Genomic DNA, 23,830 nt, shown 5'->3' with positions numbered 1-23,830 from the left:
CTAACCCAATATGTCTTTTGGCATCCTCTCATGCGTTGAGCATGAACCATGTTCTCAGGAATGAGGAATGGGGCATGGGGGAGATATAGATGAATGGATAGGTAGACAGACAGACATACAGACAGACAGACAGACAGATAGGATAGATATAATCTGTGTAAGGAACTACCTTAACCTTTTTTTTTTTCTTTTTGAAATGGAATCTCTCCCTGTCACCCAGGCTGGAGTCTAGTGGCCCAATCTTGGCTCACTGCAACCTCCACCTCTCAGGTTCAAGCAATTCTCCTGCCTCAGTCTCCCAAGTAGTTGGGATTACAGGCGCCTGCCACCACACCCTGCTAATTTTTGTATTTTCAGTAGAGATAGTGTTTCACCATGTTGTCCAGTCTGGTCTTGAACTCCTGACCTCAGGTGATCCACACGCCTCAGCCTCCCAAAGTGCTGGGATTACAGGCGTGAGCCACCGCGTCCAGCCTCAAACTTGGTAACATAAAACAATACCATGTTATTAGGCTTACAGAATCTGTTTCTACTTCACAAAGTCTGGAACTCCAGGTGAAAAATCTCAAACAGTTGGGATGACTCAAATATTTCAGGGCTAGAATCATTAGAAGGTTTTCTACTCATATATCTGGTGCCTGAGCTGGCATGACTCAAAAGTTGGATTCAGCAGAGACCACCAACCCATCAACAAAATGCCTGCTCCTGACCTCTTCTTGTGACTTGGGCTTCCTCACATCATGGTGGTCTCTGGATGGCCAGACTTCTTACATAGTAGCTCAGGACTCCAAGTGAGAACGTTTTAGCGAATAAGGCACAAACAGCATGGCCTTTTACAACCTGGCCTCAGAAGTCACACAGCATCGCTTCCACTGTACTGGATTAATTGAAGTGGATAAGCCCACACAGATTCAAGGGGAGAAGACACAAACTTCTCCTGTCAATGGGAGCATAATTAAAGAATTTACAGCCATGTTTTAAAACTGTCACATATAAATATATGAATAGACATATAAGTTCACATATGTGTGTATATTAAATCCCTTTGAAATTCCCTTTAATTCTCACAACAAACTAATTATTAGGAAGCATTTTGTGATTTTGTTTATTTTAGCTTGCTCAAGATCACACAGCTAGTAAGCAGGAGAGGTAGGATTCAAATACATTTATACTAAACAATATTGACTTGAGGGGAGAGACCCCATTAGTTCTAATGTTCTTTATTACCCCTCTAATAATTTTGAGTTGATACATATTTAGGGTATCTAAGTTCCCTTGAAAACAAAGTGGGCCAGATGAGATGAAATTGTGCTCAATTTAAATAAGCTTATTTTACAAAACAGGAAAATCTCAGGTAGACTTTGAGAGAGTTTCAAATTGAAGCCAATCATATTCAGGAACCAATTCACCTTAAGGCACAGCATTTTCTAGAATAACAGGATGTGAAGCTCCTGGGTGGGTTCTTTGTCTCTTTGCTGGGGTGGCTGCTGCTACTGGACATATCTGCCCAGCTCACGCTCCCTTCTCTACAAGCCTCAGCTGATTAGAATTAGCAGAGAAATTGACTCAGCTTTTTGTTTCATGGTGTACATGGAGAGATAGCCAAAGATCATGCCTGTAGAATGGAGAAAACAGGACTCCAGCTGCTAATTTCTCCCTAGCTTCTTCCAATCAATACCAGTCACAATAGGCTATTCCATCATGTACACAGCCTGGTGAGACGGTTGACAGGAGCAACCCGCCCACGTCATGGTTCATTTGTGCTATACATAGAGAAGTAACTGATGAACACCTTTTGGACAAGTCAAGTTAAAAATACAGCCTTCTGCCCTATCAGTTAAGAGATTATTTGAACCTAATCTCAAAGGTTGAATGTTGAAAAAAAAAGAGAGGAGTAACTAATAACACCCCCAAAAATGCGTCTTACAAAAAGGCTATAAAATCCACTCCATCGGTACTTTCTACTTCATTTCTCAAGGTCACTGACAAGGCAGTCCAATTCATAGATGAAAATGACCTTAGCAGAATGCCCTGCTGACCTACTCTATTCAAAATTCATGTGTATCTATATGTGTGTGTTTCTGCATAAGAATGCATGTCTGTATGTTTTCTAGGTCTCTATCAGTGAGATTTACACAATGACAAAGTCTTGCTGCAACACTGAAAATTCCCTGACTGATGAGACAAGAAATCACTATAATAAGGAAGGTCAGATCAAAAGGGAGTTCAAAGGAATAGATTTTCTTTAAAATAAACAATCCTTGCAGATTCTAAATCCTTTGTATGATTTAAGCAAGGGAATAGAAATACCTGTGCAGATGGGAAATCTGGGAAAGCTGTAAAATTCGTTGCTGATGTTGAATGAATTATCACTAATATTCAAATGAGCAATTACTAACAAATTGATTTGTCCCCTTGGGCTACATGTTGTCACATTGTCATAAGAAAGAGAGGATTTCTGTATAGCTTTGTGTCAGAACAGGTTATGTCATAAACACCTTTGACACCATTTTATCATATAGAGCCAAGGAGGGAAGAAAGAGAGAGAGAGTGTGTGTGTGGGTGCCTGCGTGGGTGAGCGGGCCCAGGTAAAAAGCGAGTAACAGAGGTATAGGGAGGTGGCATGCATTTTTAATCAGCTGCTACAGTTTCTCTTGAACTGAGGAACTAAATTTTCTAATTACATCAAAAATGATTCAGGTAAGAGAGATAAATAATATCCAGTTTTAGATGATCTGGCTAAAACTGTATTTCTGGAAAAAATGGAACGCCTTACATATGGATTAAATAGTATCATTAGATGAAATTTGCCAAGACAAATGCAGTTTGTTTCGCTGGTTTGTTCTTTTCCTTGTAAGTGTAATGACTAGAACATACTTCATATTCAATAAAGTGCCAAATCAATTAACACTGGAAATATTGCTTGACCTTTTTGCCAATTAAAATAATAAAATAGTTGATAAATGCTGACTCTGTAAGAAAACTGTATATCTATAAATTGCACTGTTTTTGCTAACATAGTGAAAATGGAAACAAACCACAAGTATGGAACACTTTAAGTCTTATTTAGTCTCTTATAGACAAAAAGGAGCATAATCCTTTGCTGCTTGCATCTTTTTGCAAAATTCCATGAATCAATTCTGGTTTTTTTTGTTTTTGTTTTTTGTTTTTTTAACAGATGGAGTCTTGCTCTGTCCCCAGGGTGAAGTTCAGTTCAGTGATACGATCATAGCTCACTGCATCCTTGAACTCCTGGGGCTCAATCAAGCCTCCTGCTTCAGCTGCCTATGTAGCTGGGAAGACAGGTACGCATCATTACGTCTTGCTAATTTTTTAACATTTTTGTAGAGATAGGGTCTTGCTATGTTTCCCAGGCTAGTCTTGAACTCCTGATCTCAAGCAATCTTCCCATCTCAGCCTCCCAAAATGCTGGGATTATAGGTATGAACCACCATGTCTGGCCTTTTGATCATTTTTGTTTTTATATAATTATTTCTGTCAAAGAAAACTGTATAATGATCTGTCTTAGGGTTTTCACAATGTAACATTTCCTCTGATATATGCATAAATTAAGTGAAAAGAGATCTAATTTGGTAAAACCAAAAAATTTCAATTTTTTTTAAAAAGGGACTTTTGGCCAGGCTTGGTGGCTCACACCCATAATCCCGGAACTTTAGGAGACCAAGGCAGGCAGACCACTTGAGCTCGGGAGTTTGAGACTAGCCTGGGCAACATAGTGAAACTCCATCTCTACAAAAACTACAAAAATTAGCTGGGCATGGTGACGCGCACCTGTAGTCCCAGCTACTCAGGAGGCAGGGGTGGAAGGATTGCTGGAGCCCAGGAGATTGAGGCTGCAGTGAGTCATGATCACACCACTGCACTCCAGGCTGGGTGACAGAGAGAGACCCTTTCTCAATAAAATAAAATAATATAATATAAAATAAAAAAGGGTCTTTTGCATGTACAAAAACAAACCCATAATCCCAGCAGGGTTTCCTAATTCTTCATTAAATACATCGCTACCACTGTGACTGGAGTTTTAAGCATATGATCAAGTCACTCAGGCCAAAAAGGAATGTAAAACATTTCTCATGAGGTGATGTATTTTTATCCCTTTCTCCTTAGAGACATTTGTCACTAAACAGATACTTTATTGTTTGTTATCTTTTGTGTATTCTGGGGTTCTATAGAAAAAAATTAAATTCCATTCAACAACTAAATATATCACACAAAAACACTTTCATCTATGGGAAGATAGACTTTCTAAAAAGTATTACAGTGGCATATGTCTATTGCTTTAGTGAAACAAAAAAAATGTAGAGTTATTTATTATTTTGCAAAGCCCTTTCAAATATAATTGGGTACTGACAATTCCTTTAGGAGGTAGGTGAAAAAGCATTTTATTATTATTATTTTACAGATGAAGAAACTGAGGCTTAGTGCATTGAGGGAACTTGCTGAAGGTTGCACAATTAGGGAATGAAAGTGAGGTAGAAAATGTTCCAAATCAATAGAGCAGTGTTTTCCACCCCAGGTACATATTGGTGGTTAGTTCTACCTAGTTACTTTATTTCATTCTTTGTGTGACAGCCTAAACAATATTGTTGGGAGGAAAAGTAGGTATATCACACAAAAAAATCAAATAGAGGTTCAAGGGATTCTTTTTATTTATTTGCTTATTTATTTATTTATTTATTTATTTATTTATTTATTTATCTTGAGACAGTCTTGTTCTGGTGCCCAGGCTAAAGTGCAGTGGAGCAACCATGGCTCACTGCAGCCTCAACTTCCCAGGGTCAAGCAATCCTTCCACCTCAGCCTCCTGAACAGTTGGACCACATGCATGCATCACCACACCATCTAATGTTTTTTTCATTTTGTAGAGATGGGGCCTTGCTATGTTGCCAGGCTGGTCTCAAACTCCTGAGCTCAAGTGATCCTCCTGCCTTGGCCTCCCAAAGTGTTAGCATTATAGGCATGAGCCACTGTGCCTGGCCCAAGGGATTCTTTTTAATATTGGGATTTTCCATTAAAAAGAAGTGCCATCCCAGGGCTACAATGTCTTTGAGGCTTAAAGAAGAAATGGTGGAGACTGAAGTTGTTTGCTCTTACTGGAGCTCAGCATATCAGCTATCATGGGAGAGAGCTTAATGACTGAAGAATCTTAAAGGTATTTAATGATTCCTACAAACGGTCTGGTGCCAGGGTCACTGATGTCAGCTCTACTTACTTTTTTATTTAATTCATTTGAAAACCATTTGTTGAGTGCTAGCATGGCCCAGGCACTCCACTGTATGCTGGTGCTACAAAAATAAGTAAGCATGTTTTATGGGAACAAGAAGTTAATTAATTAAATTAAGTTTGATTTATAAACAGGATGTTGCAAGAGTCCAGAGTTATTTTCTTTTTTATTATAAGCAGGAGCCTGTGCTCCTTTATAAGTATTAACAATGGACCTGTCAAAGGTAACATTTAGTAAATAGTAGTCACTCTGGGCTTACCTGAGGGCAGCTTTATTTATGAAAATAGAGGTCGGAGTGAGATGAAAGATGCCTTCTTTCCCTGAGTAACCAACACAGTGCAGTTAATGCATTTCTCTGTTATCGCACCAACCAAAAGTTAGTCCAAAATAATTGGCTGTCAGATATAGTCAGAATCCCTGCCCTATATTTCTCTTCCTTCATCTGGCTGACCTACTCATTCTTTAAGGCCATGCACTAACATCATCCCTTTAGGTAAATTTCCTGGACCTCTCTTACCCAGCCAGCCTGATCATTCCGCCCTCCAAATTAAGGCAGGGTTGATGCATATATACACACACACACACACAGAGTAGTACCCTCTTATCCATCCATTCCCCCCTCCAAATTAAGGCAGGGTTGATGCATACACACACACACACACACACACACACACACAGAGTAGTACCCTCTTATCCATGGGGGATACATTCCAAGACCCCCCATGGATGCCTGAAACTTCAGATAGTACCAAACTCCATATATACTATGTTTTTTCCTGTACATACACACCTATAATAAAGTTTAATTTATAAATCAAGCACAGTAAGAGATTAACAACAATAATAGAATAATTTTTAAAATATATGATAATAAAAATGATGTGACTGTGGTCTCTCTCTATCTGTCTCTAAAAATATCATATTGTAGTGTACTCACTGATTTTCAGACCATGGTTGACCTTAAGTAACTGAAACTGTGGAAAGTAAAACCTCAGATAAGGGAGGACTACTGTATATATTATTCTTACCACACTGTATATTTCTCTACTAGGCTATGAGTTCCTTGGTGACAAAAACCAGTGATGCTTATATACACTGGACCTTCCATAGGATCTAATATAGACCAAGTGACAGTGGCAGCATCTTCAAGAGGTGGCATGGAGTGAGGGGAGGAGATAGCAATTAGCTTGTCTTCACCTCCTCCCTCATAATCTCTATTAACCATCCCCCTGCACCCCAAATGAACACACATCCTACATGAAACCAGGGTATTAGTCCGTTCTCACACTGCTAATAAAGACACAACTAAGATGGGTAATTTATACAGGAAAGAGGTTTAATTGACTCACAATTCAGCATGGCTGGGGAGGCCTCAGGAAACTTACAGTCAGAGCAGAAGGGGAAGCAAACATGTTCTTCTTCACATGGTGGCAGGAAGGGGAAGAGCTGAGCAAAAGGGAGAAAAGCCCCTTTAAAACCATCAGATCTCATGAGAAATCACTCAGTATGGGAACTACAATTCAAGATGAGATTTTGGTGGGACACAGCCAAATGATATCAACCAGTATGCATGCCAGGCCAATGTGGGATTAAGCAAAGCCCCTAGCACCTCCTTCCTAGCAGGGTGCTTAACGATCCCCTCCTATATATCACTCAAATTCAGTAAATGTCTGTCAAAACACTTTTGGGGGAGCGGCAATGGGAGGAACAAGAAAGAACTTGAATGACCATCATTTTTTAAAATGAGGTCCATTGAGGTATAATTTACATGCAGCAAAAGTTTCCTTTTTCCTATATAAAGTTTGATGAGTTTTGACAAATGCATAGTTATGTAACCACCACCATCATCATGATAGAGAACATTTTCATCATCTCAAAATAATTCCCTTTGAACTACCATAATTTTAAATGAACTCTTTAAAAGAACCACAGAAACTTATCAATGTTGTAGATTACATAACATATACTTGCATCTTGGACAATGTAACATATCTCTCTAAAATGAGTAGTTTGTTTTCCCTTGGTTATCATGCCATCATTTAGTTGTATTGCATTTTCTTTTTGGAAACCTCAAGTCATTTAGCAAACAGGATTTCATGTTTATTCTCGAAAACTCTGGCCCAACTGTAGAGATTTATAGTCTAATTCAATGAAACCCATGCATTTATTTCCCAATTTAACCTGATGTTTCTCTTCTTACCAGAGACTGCCATGTAAATACTTTAACGATGTTAGGTGTGTTATATATAATGAGGTAATAATCAGTTTCAAATTAGCATTGTGCCTTTCACTTATTTATCAATTATATTCCCTTGTGATAACTATGAAAAGGCTCCACATCCTGAGGACACTTGTCACAGTTAGATTTATTAATGGAATGAAATAGCAAATAATGAATGAGTGAATGAATGAATGAGTAGCTGCCTCCATTTTATGGATGAGGCAGTGTCCAAAGGCACAGTGAGGTCAGGTGATGGCAGAAAGCCACACACCAATGTTGGTAGTTTTCTGCCAGGTCAGATGCCAAGTTTATTTTCTTTGTTCTCTTGCTTTAGCTATAAACTAATTTTTAAAATCATTCACATAAAATATCAATATTAAAGAGTAAAAATGGAAAAATAAGCCACATACAATTAAATGGCTTTTTTAAAAGGAGCTCAATGTGCAAAGGATAACATGAGTTAGGATGTTTTGGGAAATTTTTCACCTAATAGGAAGAATGGTTTACTCTTTTATTTATCAAACCTTCCTCATCATTAAATGGATTCAGTAATACTTTTTGGTAATAACTCGTGTGTGTGTGTGTGTGTGTGTGTGTGTGTGTGTGTGTGTGTGTGTGTGTGTAATAAAATACTTTGTATATGTTCATTGTGTTCTTTTTTTAACAAGCTTTTTAGTGAAAAAGACACAATTACCTTCACCATTGCCCATTATCTAATGACAAGTAGGGAAGGGGAGGCTAGAAGAGCTTCTACATAGTCAGAGATCTTCCATTGTCATACCTACGCTTGTACTTTATTTCATTTTCTTCCACGTTTGGACAGGTCGAGATTAAATGTGATTACATTTCCGTTGAGAGGTTTTATTCAGAAACAGGATTCAAAAGAATGTCAATGAGCATAAAATAAAACCGGTGTACAATTTATATGAAACTCGGATTTAAATGTTCCTAACAGAAAAGAAGAAAGAAAAGAAGCTATTTAAAGTAGCCCTCCCAAGGGGAGTCAACTGCTCTTCAGCGCATCCTGAGCTGGCTGTGCCTTCTCTCCATCCGCTGCTCAGATATTCATGAATCGTTGCTTCTTCCAGCCTCGCTTTCTCTCTCCCTCTGCCTTTCTGGCGCGGCTCTCCCTCCCTCCCTCTGATTTCTGCTCTTTCTTACTCCTTCTCTCAGCTGCTTAACTACAGCTCCCACTGGAACTTGCACAATCAAAAACAACTCTCCTCCCTCAAGCAGCCTCCAGGAGCGCATCACCTGGAGAAGAGCGACTCGCTCCCCGCGCCGGCCGCCGAGGAGCAGCCAGGTAGCTGGGGGCGGGGAGGGGTACCTTTCTCCCGCTCGGTAGGAGCCACAGCATCTCCCCGGAGATTGGCCGTATCCCACCGTCCGGCCCCCAGGGTGCTGCAGCGGTGATGCATATGTTTCGGAGCAATGATGGAAGGAGAAAAGCCGCTGCCGGTGGCAACTGAAAGTGGGGAGAGGTTGCTGCAGTAGCTGGTGCTGCAGAATGAGCGAGTGAAGAACTGAGCCCTGCTAGATTCTCCATCCCGCTCAGTCTTCATTAACTGTCTCCAGGAGGTAAACCGGGGAAACAGATATGCACTAACCAGGCGGGTGCCACCCTGGATCTATAACTGTGAATTCCCCACGGTGGAAAATGGTAAACAAAGACATGAATGGATTCCCAGTCAAGAAATGCTCAGCCTTCCAATTTTTTAAGAAGCGGGTAAGGACAGGTTTTGCTTATTTCTTTTGTTTTCTGTGCTTCTCTTAAATGCTTTTGAATGTTTGCCTGAAGTAAGCCTAAGGTTTTGTTGCTAAACCCTTAATGTAAGCCGTGCTTCTGACAGCAGTGGTAAAGCTGAGAACTATACCTGCCTTGATTCGAATTTGTTGGAGGAGGGGCAGGGGGCTATGAAGAGTTGCTATTGGGAGGAGGGGGTTGGGCTGAGATGCCTTAAAAAGGGTTTGAGCTGGGAATGGGGATTTTTCTCTCTCAAGCCACAACAAAGATTACAAGGCAGTTGCAAAGAGAATTGGCCTGAGTACAGTTATGGCTAGTAATTCAGTCACGGGCTAATTTAGCAGCTTCCTCTGTCTTATCTTTGAAGGGTTCAACTTTTCCACACCTTTCATCCACTGAGTCTCAAGTGATGCATTATCATCTTCATTCGTCAGAAGCAGCAGCTTCTGCTTTCCCAAATCCATTCAGCCAATAATTTGCTATGTCTCTATCTATGGTATAAATAGCAAAGGACTAGAATGACCTTTTACGAAATGATGGAATCCAGCATTTAAAATTGTCTATTTTAAGTTGCCTCAATTTTTGCTTTTGCTTGGAATAACTGCCTTTTTTTTTTTTATTTTTTATTTTTTTAAGGAGAGAGCAGTGGGAGGTCTGTATTTGAGCAATAATTCAGGGTTATGTTGCTGTATGCATTTATTTCTTAAACTCCTTATTCTTCAACTCAAAGTATGAAAAATAAAAATGTTGCATTGGTTGTAGGTGAGAAAAAAATGATTTTTTGCATGTATGTTTCAAAATAAACTCAGTTCACTGGGATGGCCACACTGGTGGTCTGTGTAAATCTGCAAATTTATACACAAGTGGGAGGTAAGAAATGAATGATTGTTAAAGGAATGATGACTGACACTCTTAAGGACAGTGTTTCCTAAGCAACGTAAGAAAAGGAACATCCTCCAGCCCCCAGTTGCCCCATCCTATATAATACCCTAGGGCAATTCCTCCAAAATGGTTCTCTCCATTCATTTGTCCTTCCCTTCATTCAGGCCCTTTCTGTGCCATTCCTGAAACACGGTTCTTCAGTTAACTCATCCGCCTAACACAGTGAATTTCAGGGTGGGCTGGACTACCTCGCTGCACCAAATGGGCAAGCTGGGAAGGCAATGCTAGAAATGCAGGCAATGTGTCAGGCCCAGCTAGAGGGCCAGCGAAGCCTCCCAAGCACCTTTGACTGAGTTCTCATCAGTAAAGCAAAATCTTTCTCAAAGTCTGTGGGCCAAAACATATGCATTAAAACCAAAATGAAACCAACCTGTCCTGGCCCTTGCTCTTGATGCGGGAGTACCATGTGAAATCTCTCACTAGTGGAGCTGCAAGCTGAATGAAAGCAAGTCAGTGCAACTTCACAGAGCTCCACAAGGCTTCTTCGTGTTTCCCTGTAGCCAAAATATTTCTTTCCAAGGGAAGGGCCCTTTATGAAAATTAATTTTCTTTCTTTCTTTCTTTCTTTTTAGAGATGGGGTCTTGCTATATTGCCCAGGGTGGTCTTGACCTCTTGGGCTTAAGTGATCCTCTTGCCTCAGCCTCCCAAATTGTTGGGATTACAGATGTCCGCCACCAGCCACAGCCCTAATTTGCAATAATAAACAAATGTTTTGCTAATTTTGAAAATGCCATAGCCCATTATCCAGTACTTAAATTCCACTACCTTTTAATTACGGCATTTATTTCATGGTATTAGGGATATTCTAAAACTCCTCAGTCAGATGTTCTTAAGCAATGTGGACTTAAGTTACATACATTTTAAATTGTCTTTTATTTTCTTTGTTATCAAAATGTACTAATAGAAATACTAATTTACCATTTGGTTTTGTTTTGCTTAAAAGTAAATTTACCAATGGATTTCAGTTGGTGACTCTGCAGACCTTGAATTTTGCAAAGAACCACCCAGAGTACTGATGTCTTATCTGAGTACATGCAGAAAGAAGTTTCTACCAAGATAACTGGCAGGCAGCTTCATCTACCTTCTAACCTGGGTCTATCAGTTGCTGGAGACGGTATCAGACATCTCTCCTGCCCCTGCACTCTCTTTACTCCTCAAGGACAGTTAACTAAGTAGAAGGTGACCTTGTATCAAGTCATTGAATGCCCCAGGGATAAATTCTTTGATTCTTGCCTACTTTGGTTTATTCCACAAATTCTGCATTCTAAATGTTTATTTCAGTTTGTACCATGACTTTGCTTTTGGTTTGCTTTTTTTGTTTGTTTGTTTTTAACTAAACAATATGTAAATAAATCTATAAAACATTAAAACAATAATAAGGTATGTCCCACCTCCTCTCCAATCTTTCTCCCTTCCCCAGATGTAGTAACTATTACCATACGATGTTTATCCTTTCCAGACTTTTACTTCACATACACATTCATATACTATAATGCCTTTGTTTTCAGTTAAGAATAATTCATTTTCTTATATTCTATTGTTGAAGTTCCACACATTTCTGCATATTTTATTTTTAACCTAGCTAGACAGTCTTACAAAGTGAACCTTTGTCCACAGCCCACATTAAACTATGAATAGATTTTGGAAAAAAAAAAAATCCATAGGGTCTATTAGGGCTCATTAAAAAGAATGAATTTTGATTGCAGGAGGCTTAAACAGTGCTTCCTATGCTTCTGAGACATTCCAGAGGGAGCATAAGAAGCTAAAAGAGAATATAGGTTATCTGCCTTGGTCTGGCAGTCACTATTAGAGCTGACTATGTTCTAGGTAGGAGTGCTTTACATGGATTAGCTCATTTAATCTTCACAGTAACACTGTAAAGTAAGAAACATTAAATGTGCAAAGTGTGACTTAGAGAGATTAAACCACTAGCCCAAGGTCACATAACTAAAAAGTAGCAGAACTAAAATTTAAACCTTGTTTGACTCAAAGCTTGTATTCGTAATCCAGACTTTTTGATTTCAGACCACTCTCCCTTTCTTTTCTTTTGTTTCCACAACAGACTCTTCTATGCCCCTCCCCACTTCCCCAACCAAGTGAAATCTTTATGCCACTACCAAAAACCTATCAAGGCGGCCAAGCCTCTTCCAGCTCCTTTCTAGTCCTTAATACTGACAGTAATGAGAGGCAGCCCTGGGGAACCCAGATTCTAGGAACATAATCTGAAGAAAGACGGTCCGGATGCTAGTTCTACAAAATCCTTTGGATTTATGCTTTTCACCCTCATATTTTAAAAGCTCAACTAAATCAGCTTAATTTCATTTAGCAGAGAATTTCTTTTTTTTTTTTTTTTTTTTTGAGACGGAGTCTCGCTCTGTAGCCCAGGCTGGAGTGCAGTGGCCGGATCTCAGCTCACTGCAAGCTCCGCCTCCCGGGTTCACGCCATTCTCCTGCCTCAGCCTCCGGAGTAGCTGGGACTACAGGCGCCCGCCACCTCGCCCGGCTAGTTTTTTGTATTTTTTTAGTAGAGACGGGGTTTCACCGTGTTAGCCAGGATGGTCTTGATCTTGTGACCTCGTGATCCGCCCGTCTCGGCCTCCCAAAGTGCTGGGATTACAGGCTTGAGCCACCGCGCCCGGCCCTTAGCAGAGAATTTCTAAACTAAACTAGATAAGAGTTCTACTTTCATTACATGTTTATGATAAATTAGCATTAGATGTGTATACATTATATTTTACTCTTAAGAGTCTCCAAAAATTCATTTAAGATGAATGGAAAAATGTCCTTATCAGTTTTATTCTCCCAATCCAAGAGCTTTAGAAGTTATCAATCCAGCTAAAAGTAATCCATTTTCATGGATTTAAAGATTTGTTCTGTTCGTGGCTCAGATTCTTACATAATGATTTAGAAAACACAAACAAATGACCTTGTCTCCAACTCGATAATCCTTTTTGGAAATACACAAGGTGTGTGAGAAAGACTTCCATAGCCATGACTACATTACCTTTTGTAAAATTCGAAAGTCTATCTAACACTGCAGAATTTTTGATGTGGAATGAACCTCAGAAATTCTCCCTCTGACTTCCCTCTTTCAAAGATGAGGAAACTGAGTACCTGTGGTAAATCACCTGTCAAATTAGAATGAGGTTAAGCCAGGACTCATGTTTTGGGTTTCCACTTCCAGATCTCGTGTGCTTTCCTCTTCATTAAGTCATGAACATCAAACTAGTCAAGTCTTTCATGCCTCATTCATTCATTTTTCCACAAATAGAGTAGGAACAAAATGACCACTTTTTATCTTCATGGAACTAACCACCTAGTGACTACCAACTTTGACAAGATCCTTCCATTTTGACTCTGCATTTTTGTTGTTGTATTTTTGTTTGTTTGGTTGGTTGGTTGTTTGCAGAGACAAAGTCTCACTATCTTGCCCTGGCTGGTCTCGAGTTCCCAAAGTGTTGGGATTTCAGGCGTGAGCCACCCACCGTACCCAGCCTTGACTCCATATTTTACGATTATATGCATTTGAACAATTCCTTGCATTGTTCCTTAATAACAGTAGCTTTTCTAATAACTATCACTTAAATGGCATTAATATTGCTGGACATGGTTCTAAGAGCTTTAAGTACATTAAACATTTAAATCATCATACACAGGCCGGGCGCATTGGCTCACGCCTGTAATGCCAGAACTTTGGGAGGCTTAGGCAGGCAGATCACTTAAAGTTAGGAGTTTGAGACCAACCTGGCCAACATGGTGAAACCCTGTCTCTACTAAAAATACAAAAACTAGCTGCATGTGATGGCAGTTGCCTATAATCCCAGCTACTCAGGAGGCTGAGGCAGGAGAATCTCTTGAACCTGGGAGGCAGAAGTTGCAGTGAGCTGAGATCTCGCCATGGCACTCCAGCCAGGACAACAGAGTGAGATTCCATCTCAAGGAAAAAAAATCGTATATAAAAATACCTGAGATAGGTACTTTTATTATTGTGATTTCATAGATGAAGAAATTGAGGTACACAGAAGTTGAGGAGCTTGCCCCAAGTCACATAGCTAGTTAGTGACAGGATCAGGGTTTAGATCCCAGCACCAGGCTCCAGAGTCTGTGTCCTTAATCTCTATACATCCTGAATGCCTGTCAACATTAAATAATCCAGGGTGAAGTTCAGAGAAGTGAAGTGATATGATTTCTCTGGCTTCTTCCTTTCTCTAATAACTACGGGAACAAAGGAAAGGTTTGTAGCCTAGTTACAATGTTTACTCTAGCAGAGCTGAGAAATTAAATTAAGCTCCTCTGAAGTGCTTATTCTTCACAACTGTTTCATAGACAGCATCTCTTTACATTTGATTTCCTTTTACTGTTCTCTTATGCCTGCTTAAAGTATCCAAACTGGAATAACAAAGGCCCTTTTCTTATGGGAAACTTTCGCTGTCTTCTCAGAGGGATAACATTATTGAGCAGCACTGTTCAAAGCACCTTACTCAGGTAACTCTCAAAATCCTTCATTATGCCCATTTTATAGCCAGGGAAACTGAGGATCAGAGGTTAACTAATTTGTTAAAGATCATAGAGCCGGCCGGGCGCGGTGGCTCAAGCCTGTAATCCCAGCACTTTGGGAGGCCGAGATGGGCGGATCACGAGGTCAGGAGATCGAGACCATCCTGGCTAACACGGTGAAACCCCGTCTCTACTAAGAAATACAAAAAATAGCCGGGCGAGGTGGCAGTGCCTGTAGTCACAGCTACTCGGGAGGCTGAGGCCGGAGAATGGCGTGAACCCGGGAGGCGGAGCTTGCAGTGAGCTGAGATCCGGCCACTGCACTCCAGCCTGGGCTACAGAGCGAGACTCCGTCTCAAAAAAAAAAAAAAAAAAAAAAGATCATAGAGCTAGGAAGAGGTATAGCCAGAATTCAAATTCAGGTAATTCGTTTACCATCACCAGTCTTTACATTTGCGTCACTGGAGTGCACTGCGATGATGCCAATACTGCTGCAGAACTGGCTCTCCCGAATTGGAAACTACTTGTGAAGACAACCCAAAGAGGTGTTTAGTTGTTGTTGTTGTTGTTGTTATTACGGCCTTAGCTATGAAGAGGTGGATTTTCCAATCCACTGCTGAGAGCGGTAGGAATGCTTTCTAACGAATCTGAAGTCTGCTTTAGCTTTTTTCAAGATGTATTTGATCATACTTCCCAGAACATGGCAGAGACTCCAGTGGTTCCTACTGTGCTTTCTTCAGAATAGCTAAAATCTAAGCTGCTCGAGTCCCTCCTGAGCCTGCGCCCACAACACAGCACACGGCCCCAGTGACACTGCACTGTCACATTAGTACTGCTTATTCCTCTGTAGCTGCCACAGGGGAGGAAGGTGGTTTGTTTGTTTTGTTTTTGTTTTTGTTTTTGTTTCAGACAGAGTCTCACTCTATCACCAGGCTGGAGTGCAGTGGCACTATCTCAGTTTACTGCAACCTCTGGCTCCTAGGTTCAAGCAATTCTCCTGCCTCAGCCTCCCGAGTAGCAGGGATTACAGGTGTGCACCACCATGCCCAGCTAATTTTTTTTTTTTGGTGGAGACACGATTTCACCATGTTGGCCAGGCTGGTCTCGAACTCCTGACCACAGGTGATCCACCCGCCTTGGCCTCCCAAAGTGCTGGGATTACAAATATGAGCCACCGCACCCAGCTGGAAGGTCTTTAAGGATGGAAAACGGGTTACCTTGTTCACTATATCCCCTACTTGTCAAAACATATTTGTTGAATAAAAGAATGCATAAAATAAAAGAATGAATCCTTCTATTGACTTGCCCTTAAGTCATTGCCCTCTTCTCCTTCCTCCTCCTTCTTCCTTTAAACAGGCTTCAGTGGCTTAGAAATCTAATGCATTTTATTTCTCTCTATGTTTAGATATGGATTAGATATAAATTAAGACTGAAATGTAACCTAAATCTGGCTCAGAGACAAGCTGTCACTACCCCTTCACAGCTGGCAGGTACTTAGGGAAGCTTGTTTGCTTGTTTGCTGACCCAATGCCCATACCACACCTTCTCTTCTATGATACTTTTCTTGTCAGGCCAAACAAGACAGATGTAGCAGTGATTCACTAATCTTCTTTTATTTTGCATTAATATGAATTCTAACTTCAACACTATATAGTAGGCCGGGCGCAGTGGCTCACGCCTTTAATCCCAGCACTTTGGGAGGCCGAGGCAGGCAGATCACCTGAGGTCAGGAGTTTGAGACTGGCCTGGCCAACTTGGTGAAATCCTGTCTCTACTAAAAATACAAAAATTAACTGGGAGTGGTGGCGGGCACCTGTAATCCCAGCTTCTCAGGAGGCCTAGGCCGGAGAGTCGCTTGAACCCTGGAGGCGGAGGTTGCAGTGAGCCAAGATCACGCCATTGCACTTCAGGCTGGATGACACAGTAGGACACCATCTCAAAAAAAAGAAATAATAAATAAATACATAATACTATATAGTATCTGCATTATGTATCCTCCCAACTGGAATCCTAAAAATGTCTTCCAATTATTATTTATCCTCACTTTCAACGAAGTCTTAGGAGTCACGGAGTGTGAGTAAGACTGATGCCTTTGGCACTTTGACCACTAAGTCTTAGAGAGTTTGGATGAGGGAGTTTAGCAGACTGGGTTTGGCAGTGCTGGGGAATTAGTCTCGGTACCGCAGAATGTGGATGATGAGCCATTTTCGTTAAATAGATATTTTGCCTCCCCAGCAGCTCTCAAGAAAATCCTGAGATAGGCTCTTAGCTACAGTGCTTGGGAGGGATTTTGAATGGAAAGTGTAGCTGAGTTCCTTGAAATTCTGCACCATATTTTAAAGGGCTGGTGCTGAAATACTGGTGCCATATGCAACACTGGAGTAAGAGATATTCTGAGCTCAACCATATTTTATGATCTGTAAGTGCTTAACAAGGTAAAGCAAAACCAAAATGAGGGGGCGGGAGTGAGGAACGTGGGGGGTGGAGCCATCAAAATGCATGTTGGAGATTTCCAAATATAAAAGCATAAAGGCAGGAACGGTAATGGGAATTGGATCAATAGAAAAGTTTAATTGGTAATTTAGGTCAAGCTAAAGATAGTTCCTTAGAGCAAATATTGTAGAAGCATATTTTTAAAGTGTGATTTTTTTTTTACATACTAGTTAATTTTTTTTTTTTAGAAATAAGTCCAAAAAAAAAAAAAAGGTAAATATCAACTTTCCTAACATTGGCAGAGAAGACTCCTGACTTATGAGTGGGATGCTTTTCCTGCCTGCTAAGGAAAGCTAGGGTTCCTGGCTTGTCAGCTTGTTTGAGCGTGAAATCATTGGCTCCTCACCAAGCTGGGGATGAAGATTTTTACCCATTCTATGAGGCTCAAGAAAGTTCAGCTCATAGGGTAAACAGAGTCTTCAAAGAGCTTTAACTGAAGGGATATGCAGTGTCTCTGTAGAGATCCACATCCTCTCTAATGGGAAAGCAGGTGGTTCTGGACCTCACCCTCAGTGCCTCCTCCTGGCCCACAAATGAGGACAGCAGCAGTGACCTACCCTGGTCCTTGGTCTAAGAGCAGGCTTACCCAGCAAGTGGCCAGGTTTCTCTGGCAAACTGCACAGTGATGCTGGCAAATTTATAAAAGATCATGTGTGGAAAGTGGAGAAGGAGGTGGAGGAGGAGGAGGACAGGAAAAGCAGGCAGTAAGGCAAGTTCGGTGCTGCGTTGGCATCCTCCTGCAGCTGCCATGGCATGTGGAGAAAGGATTATTATTATAGTTTATTTACTCTCACGTCTATTTTTTTGCAGCATTCTGAAATGACATTGTAAGTATTTACAACAAAGGGAAATGAAAATCAAAGATGTAACTGGAGCAGTAGAGGAATCTTCTATTTGGTAGTTCGAGGTGCCAAAATATTACTCTAATTGCTTTCTAGAGCCTGCTGTGACATTTTTCTGAGAAGAATTCACTTAGCTACTTCTGTAACATTAGGGTAACCTTGGCCTCTTTTTCCCTCCTAGGTCAGGGCATTCACCCAAAATGCCATTTGCTTTGGGAAATGACTGGTCATGTGGTTCTTCCACTTTCTCTCTCTCCTTCTCTCTCTCTCTCTCTCTCTCTCTCTCTCTCTCTCTGTTGTCTCTGGAGGGTAAGCTACAGCAAGGCCAAAGAGAAAAGCATGAAGTACAATATTCCTAGGGTTGCCGGGCACAGTGGCAAACGCCTGTAATCCTAGTACTTTGGAAGGCTGAGTGAGTGGATCACCTGAGGTCGAGAGTTTGAGACCAGCCTTGCCAACATGGCGAAATCTCATCTCTACTAAAAATACAAAAATTAGCAGGGTGTGGTGGCATGCACCTGTAATCCCAGCTACTCAGGAGGCTGAGGCAGAAGAAATCACTTGAACCCGCGGGGGCGGAGGTTGCAGTGAGCCAAGAGGGCACCACTTCACTCCAGCCTGGGTGACAGAGAAAGGCTCAGTCTCAAAACAAAAAAAAAAACAAAAAAGGAAAAGAAAAGAAACCTTCCTAGGCTTGTGCCCATAGAAAACAAAGGATTCTCGTTCTAACCCAGTGGTTTAAGAAACATCTTGCTGTCTCCGAGTTTGTTATCGTAACATCAGCCAGTTTGAAAGGCCTTGGTAGCTCAAAGATTCTAGTCTCTAGAAATAGAAAGGTGAAAAAAAAAAAAAGTCCCCCAAATTGTTAAAACATATTTAGACTCAAGTCCCTGTAGGACCAAAATTAAAATATGCCAGGGAGGGGAAAAAATGAAAGTTAATAGTTTGAGAATTAAAAATAAAACAGAATATGTATTTATAACGTTTATTGCTCAGAAATATGATCTTTCCCATAGAATGATGTTTCTGAAAGCAGCTGAATTTTCTTTGAACTCTGAATCTTTCTGGGCCAGTATTTATTTAGGTTGTACTGTTAAAAAAAAAATTACAGGAGAAAAAAACGATGAGTACATGGCTTCCAGTGTGGTTTAAAAGATTGGGGTAAGGCTGTGGAGGGGTAGTATAAAAATAAAGACATTTAAAAAGAATCCTATTCACAACCTCATATAGCTTCTTTGAAACCTAGAATATACACGTGCTGGGTGCAGACCTTGTCTGTCTTGTTCACAGCTCTATCTGTGTGCCTGGTGCATGGTAGAAACTCAATAATATATGCTTGATGAATCAATAAAAACAATGTAATCAAAGGGCTTGGGGAAGAGGTACCACGTGTAATTGTGATATCATTACTTGGTTGAATAGAGAAAGCATTGATGAAGAGAAGAAGTAAGAATTTAAAGAAAATATTGGAGTGATTTTAACTGCTTCCAGGTATCCATGGGTTCCACATCTGTGGATTCAACCAACTGCAGGTCAAATATGTGGGGGAAAAAAAAAGATGGTTTCGTCTGTACTGAACACATACAAACCTTTTTTCTTGTCATTATTCCCTAAGCAATACAGCATAACAACTATTTACATAGCGTTTATATTGTATTTGCTATTATAAGCAATCTAGAGATCATTTTAAATGTTAGGGAGGGTATGCACTGGCAATATGCAAATGCCATGCCATTTTATATCAGGGGCTTGAGCATCTATGGATTTTGGGATCTGCAGGGGTCCTGGAATCAATCCCCCGCAGAGACTGAGGGACAATTGTAGTAACAATCTGTAAATGAATTTCTCCAATGAACATCAATATAATTGCTTTCTCCTTCAACCACTTGCCTTCAAAGATTAAATGTTACGTAGAAACAACCAGGACTTGGCACTCATTGCATAAAGGGCCTTAGTTATCAGCTTTGGCAAAACAGTCATATCTAATTTATTTGTCTATTAGTCAGCTTTTACGTAAAAGGGCCCACACCTTCTCTACGTTGTCGCTAATAAGTTGGTGAAGCCATTGCTAATTATTATTTATCTGGTTCAAAGCAAACACATTAAATCAAGCAATTGAGATTAACCCTTCAGAACTTATCTCTATCAGATGCAATTTCAGAATGTATAATTTTTTTTCATCTAGTACCTTGGCAGTTACGTCTTGCATTATACATTTCATTATTTTATAAAAATCAGAGAAACGTAAATTTCTAATGTGTCTTCATTTCTAAAGTTAACATCCTTTGAAATAACAGATTCAGAATTTATTTCAAAATTAGTGTTGAAATTCCCCCCCTTTTATTTTTTTGTATTCTCATCATCAACAGCCAACATGAATTGAGCACTTTGATGTGTCAGGTTTTAAGGTGGGAAAAAGAAACTAAGAAATCACAATCTTCCAGGTTGAGTTCAGTGGCTAACGTCTGTAATCCCAGCATTTTGGGAGGCCGAGGTGAGCGCATTGATTGAGTCCAAAAGTTTGAGACCAGCTGGGGAACATGGCAAAACCCCATCTCTACAAAAAATTTAAAAATTAGCCAGGTGTGGTGGTGAGTGCCTGTAGTCCCAGCTACTCAGGAGGCTGAGGTGCCAGGATCACTTGAACCCAGAAGGTGGAGGTTGCAGTGAGCCATGATGGCACCACTGTACTCCAGCCTGGGAGACAGAGTGAGACCCTGTCTCGAAAGGAATAAAGAAATAACAAGTTTCCTTCACTCCCCCACTCCCTTCCCCAGAAACCTGGATTGTGTCCCTCCATGACATACTCATGATAGCTCCCTGTGTGTGTGTTTTTTTTTTTTTTTTTTTTTGAGACGGAGTCTCACTCTGTTGCCCAGGCTGGAGTGCAGTGTCACGATCTTGGCTTACTGCAACCTCCGCCTCCCGGGTTCAAGCGATTCTCCTGCCTCAGCCTCCTGAGTAGATGGGATTATAGGCACACACCACCATGCCCGACTAATTTTTGTGTTTTTAGTAGAGACGGGGTTTCACCATGTTGGCCAGGCAGGTCTCGAACTCTTGACCTCAGGTGATCCACCCACCTTGGCCTCCCAAAGTGCTGAGATTACAGGCATGAGCCACCACGCCCGGCCTTGTGCTATTTTTTTATGGCACCCATCAGTTTGCAATTGCGTATTGGTAAAGTTTTTTAATGAATGCTTTCAGCATTAATTAATGTCCTCCTGGACTATGGTCTCTATGAGGGTAGGGACCTTCCTTCTCTTTTACATACAATTAAACCCTCAGGACCTGGCCCCTGGGGGGTTATCAATAAGTATATGTTGAAACAGAAAGCCAAAAGATTGTGAAATGCCTAAGGTCTATGGAGGAGAAAGAAGAGAGTTAATCTGAAAACCCATATAGAAATCAAAAGTTCTTTGCATTTTATTCTGTTTGGTTTATGTTAAAGTTCCATTGTGTGCCAGACATGATGGCTTATCCCTGTAATTCCAGCACTTTGGGAGGCTGAAGTGGGAGGATCACTTGAGTCCAGGAGGTGGAGGCTGCAGTGAGCCATGGTCACACCACTGCACTCCAGCCTGGGCAACAGAACAAAACCCATCTCTGAAAAAACAGTAAAATACATTGAATAAATTTTTTAAAATTCCATCATCTAGACACATCTGTATTGTAAGTAACCTTTTTTTTTTTTTTTTTTTGACACAGGATCTCTCTCTGTCACCCAGGCTGGAGTGCAGTGGTACAATCATGGCTCACTACAACCTCTGCTTCCCGGGTTCAGGTGATTCTCTTGCCTCAGCCACCCAAGTAGCTGGGACTATAGACAAGCACCACCATGCTGGGCTAATTTTTGTATTTTTAGTAGAGTCTGGGTTTCTTTTCCTTTTTTTTTTTTTTTTTTTTTTGAGATGAAATCTCACTCTGTTGCCCAGGCTGGCTGGAGTGCAGTGGCGCGATTTTGGTTCACTGCAACCTCCGCTTCCGGCGTTCAAGTGATTCTTGTGCCGCAGCCTCCCGAGTAGGTGGGCCTACAAGCACCCGCCACCATGCCTGGCTAATTTTTGTATTTTTAGTGGAGACAGGAGTTTCAACATGTTGACCAGGCTGGTCTCAAACTCCTGACCTCAGGTGAGCCACCCGTCTTGGCCTCCCAAAGTGTTTTGGGATTACAGGCATGAGCAACCACACCCGGTTAAATAAAATCTCTTTTGAAGTCATTGTCTCCTCTATCATTCACTGTTCCCTGTGAAGGGATCCATGTGGTAAAGTGCTCTTATAATTTAGTAGTAGGTTAAAGATTTTTCTTTTCTGAAGGAAATCACATTTAGCATGATATAATCTCTTTGGTTTGCCTCAGTTGCCAGGAAACTCAAAAGTAAATTTAAATATAAATTTCAGTGAACAAATTGGACAAATCTTTAGAAGTAACTTCTTAGGCTGCGTGGTGGCTCACGCCTATAATCCCAGCACTTTGGGAGGCTGAGGCAGGCGAATCACGAGATCAGGAGTTCAAGACCAGCCTGGCCAACATGGTGAAACCCTGTCTCTACTAAAAATACAAAAAATTAGCCGGGCTTTGTGACGCATGCCTCTAATCCCAGCTACTCGGAAGGCTGAGGCGGGAGAATTGCTTGAACCTGGGAGATGGAGGTGGCAGTGAGCGGAGATTGCGCCACTGCACTCCAGCCTGGGCGACAGAGTAAGACTCTGTCTCAAAAAAAAAAAAAAAGAAAGAAAGAACTTCTTAGTCACTGAATTTGGTTTTAATCTTGTGTTTTTATTTTCACTCTCCTCTCAGGCGTTTTTCATTGTAAATTGCCTTGTTTTTTTTCTTTTCGTTTTTTCCTTTTCTTTTTCTTTCTCTCTCTTGTTCTCTCTTTCTCTCTGAGACAGGATCTTTCTCTGTCCCCCAGGCTGGAGAGTAATGGTGCGATGATAACTCACTTTAACCTTGAACTTCAAGACTCAAGTGATCCTTCCTATTGCCCAGGCTGGAATGCAGTGGTGCAATCTCCACTCACTGCAACTTTGGCCTCCCAGGTTCAAGCGATTCTCCTGCCTCACTCTGCCACCGCACCCGGCTAACTTTTGTATCTTTAGTAGAGACAGGGTTTCACCATGTTGGCCTGGCTGGTCTCAAACTCCTGACCTCAAGAGATCCGCCCGCCTCAGCCTCCCAAAGTGCTGGGATTACAGGCATGAGCCACCCAGCCCATATTTCTTTCAAATTGTGTCCAACTCTACTAAATTTATGTTAGTATTGTTGCAAAGCAAACTACTAGAATTTGGTAAGCAAAAGCCGCTGTCATTTATTTGCTCAGGATTCTGTGGATTGGGAATTCAGTTTCACTCATTTGGAGGGTTCTGCTCCCTGTGACGTCGGCTGAGTCTTTCCTTGGCTGCATTCAGCTGGTGGTTGAACTGAGCCAGAAAGTCCAAGAAAGTTTCATGTCTGGTGTCTTAGTGCATCTCTATTGGCCTCTCACTCCACATAGCTTGGGCATCCTCACAGTATCATCGTCTTCAGATAGACTTAGATGGCTGCTGGCTTCTAACAGGGAGTGCTTCAAGACAGCATGTGGAAGCTGAAGATCTCATAAGGCCAAGTCCTGGATGTCATATAGTGTCACTTCTGCTGCATTTTATTCATAAAAAAAAAAAAAAAAAGTCATAGGGCCAGCCCAGATTCAAGGGGAGGGAAAATAAACTTCACCTTTCAATATGAAGAGTGGCAAAGAGAAACTATGTCAAAGTTTTTTTCTTTTCTTTTCTTTTCTTTTTTTCCTTAGAGACAGAATCTTGCTGTGTTGCTCAGGCTGGAGTCCAGTGGCTGGATCATAGC

General features: G+C 41.0%; 1 protein-coding gene across 2 annotated transcripts in view; it reads left to right on the top strand.

Moving 5' to 3' along the window:
* The first annotated feature begins 8,575 nt into the window (after positions 1–8,575).
* Positions 8,576–23,830, top strand: part of SGK1 (serum/glucocorticoid regulated kinase 1) — a 153,519-nt gene continuing 138,264 nt past the window's right edge. For both annotated transcript variants that reach the window (XM_065543420.2, XM_045391504.3), the window contains exon 1: positions 8,576–9,192. In XM_065543420.2, coding sequence (XP_065399492.1) covers positions 9,143–9,192 — 50 coding nt within the window. In that variant the 5' untranslated portion in view covers positions 8,576–9,142. The remainder of the gene's footprint in view (positions 9,193–23,830) is intronic.

The sequence above is a fragment of the Macaca fascicularis genome, chromosome 4 (genome assembly GCF_037993035.2).
Source record: "Macaca fascicularis isolate 582-1 chromosome 4, T2T-MFA8v1.1".
Lineage (NCBI taxonomy): Eukaryota > Metazoa > Chordata > Mammalia > Primates > Cercopithecidae > Macaca > Macaca fascicularis.
The sequence above is the reverse complement of the archived record's forward strand: the minus strand, read 5'-3'. Positions and strand labels throughout refer to the sequence as shown.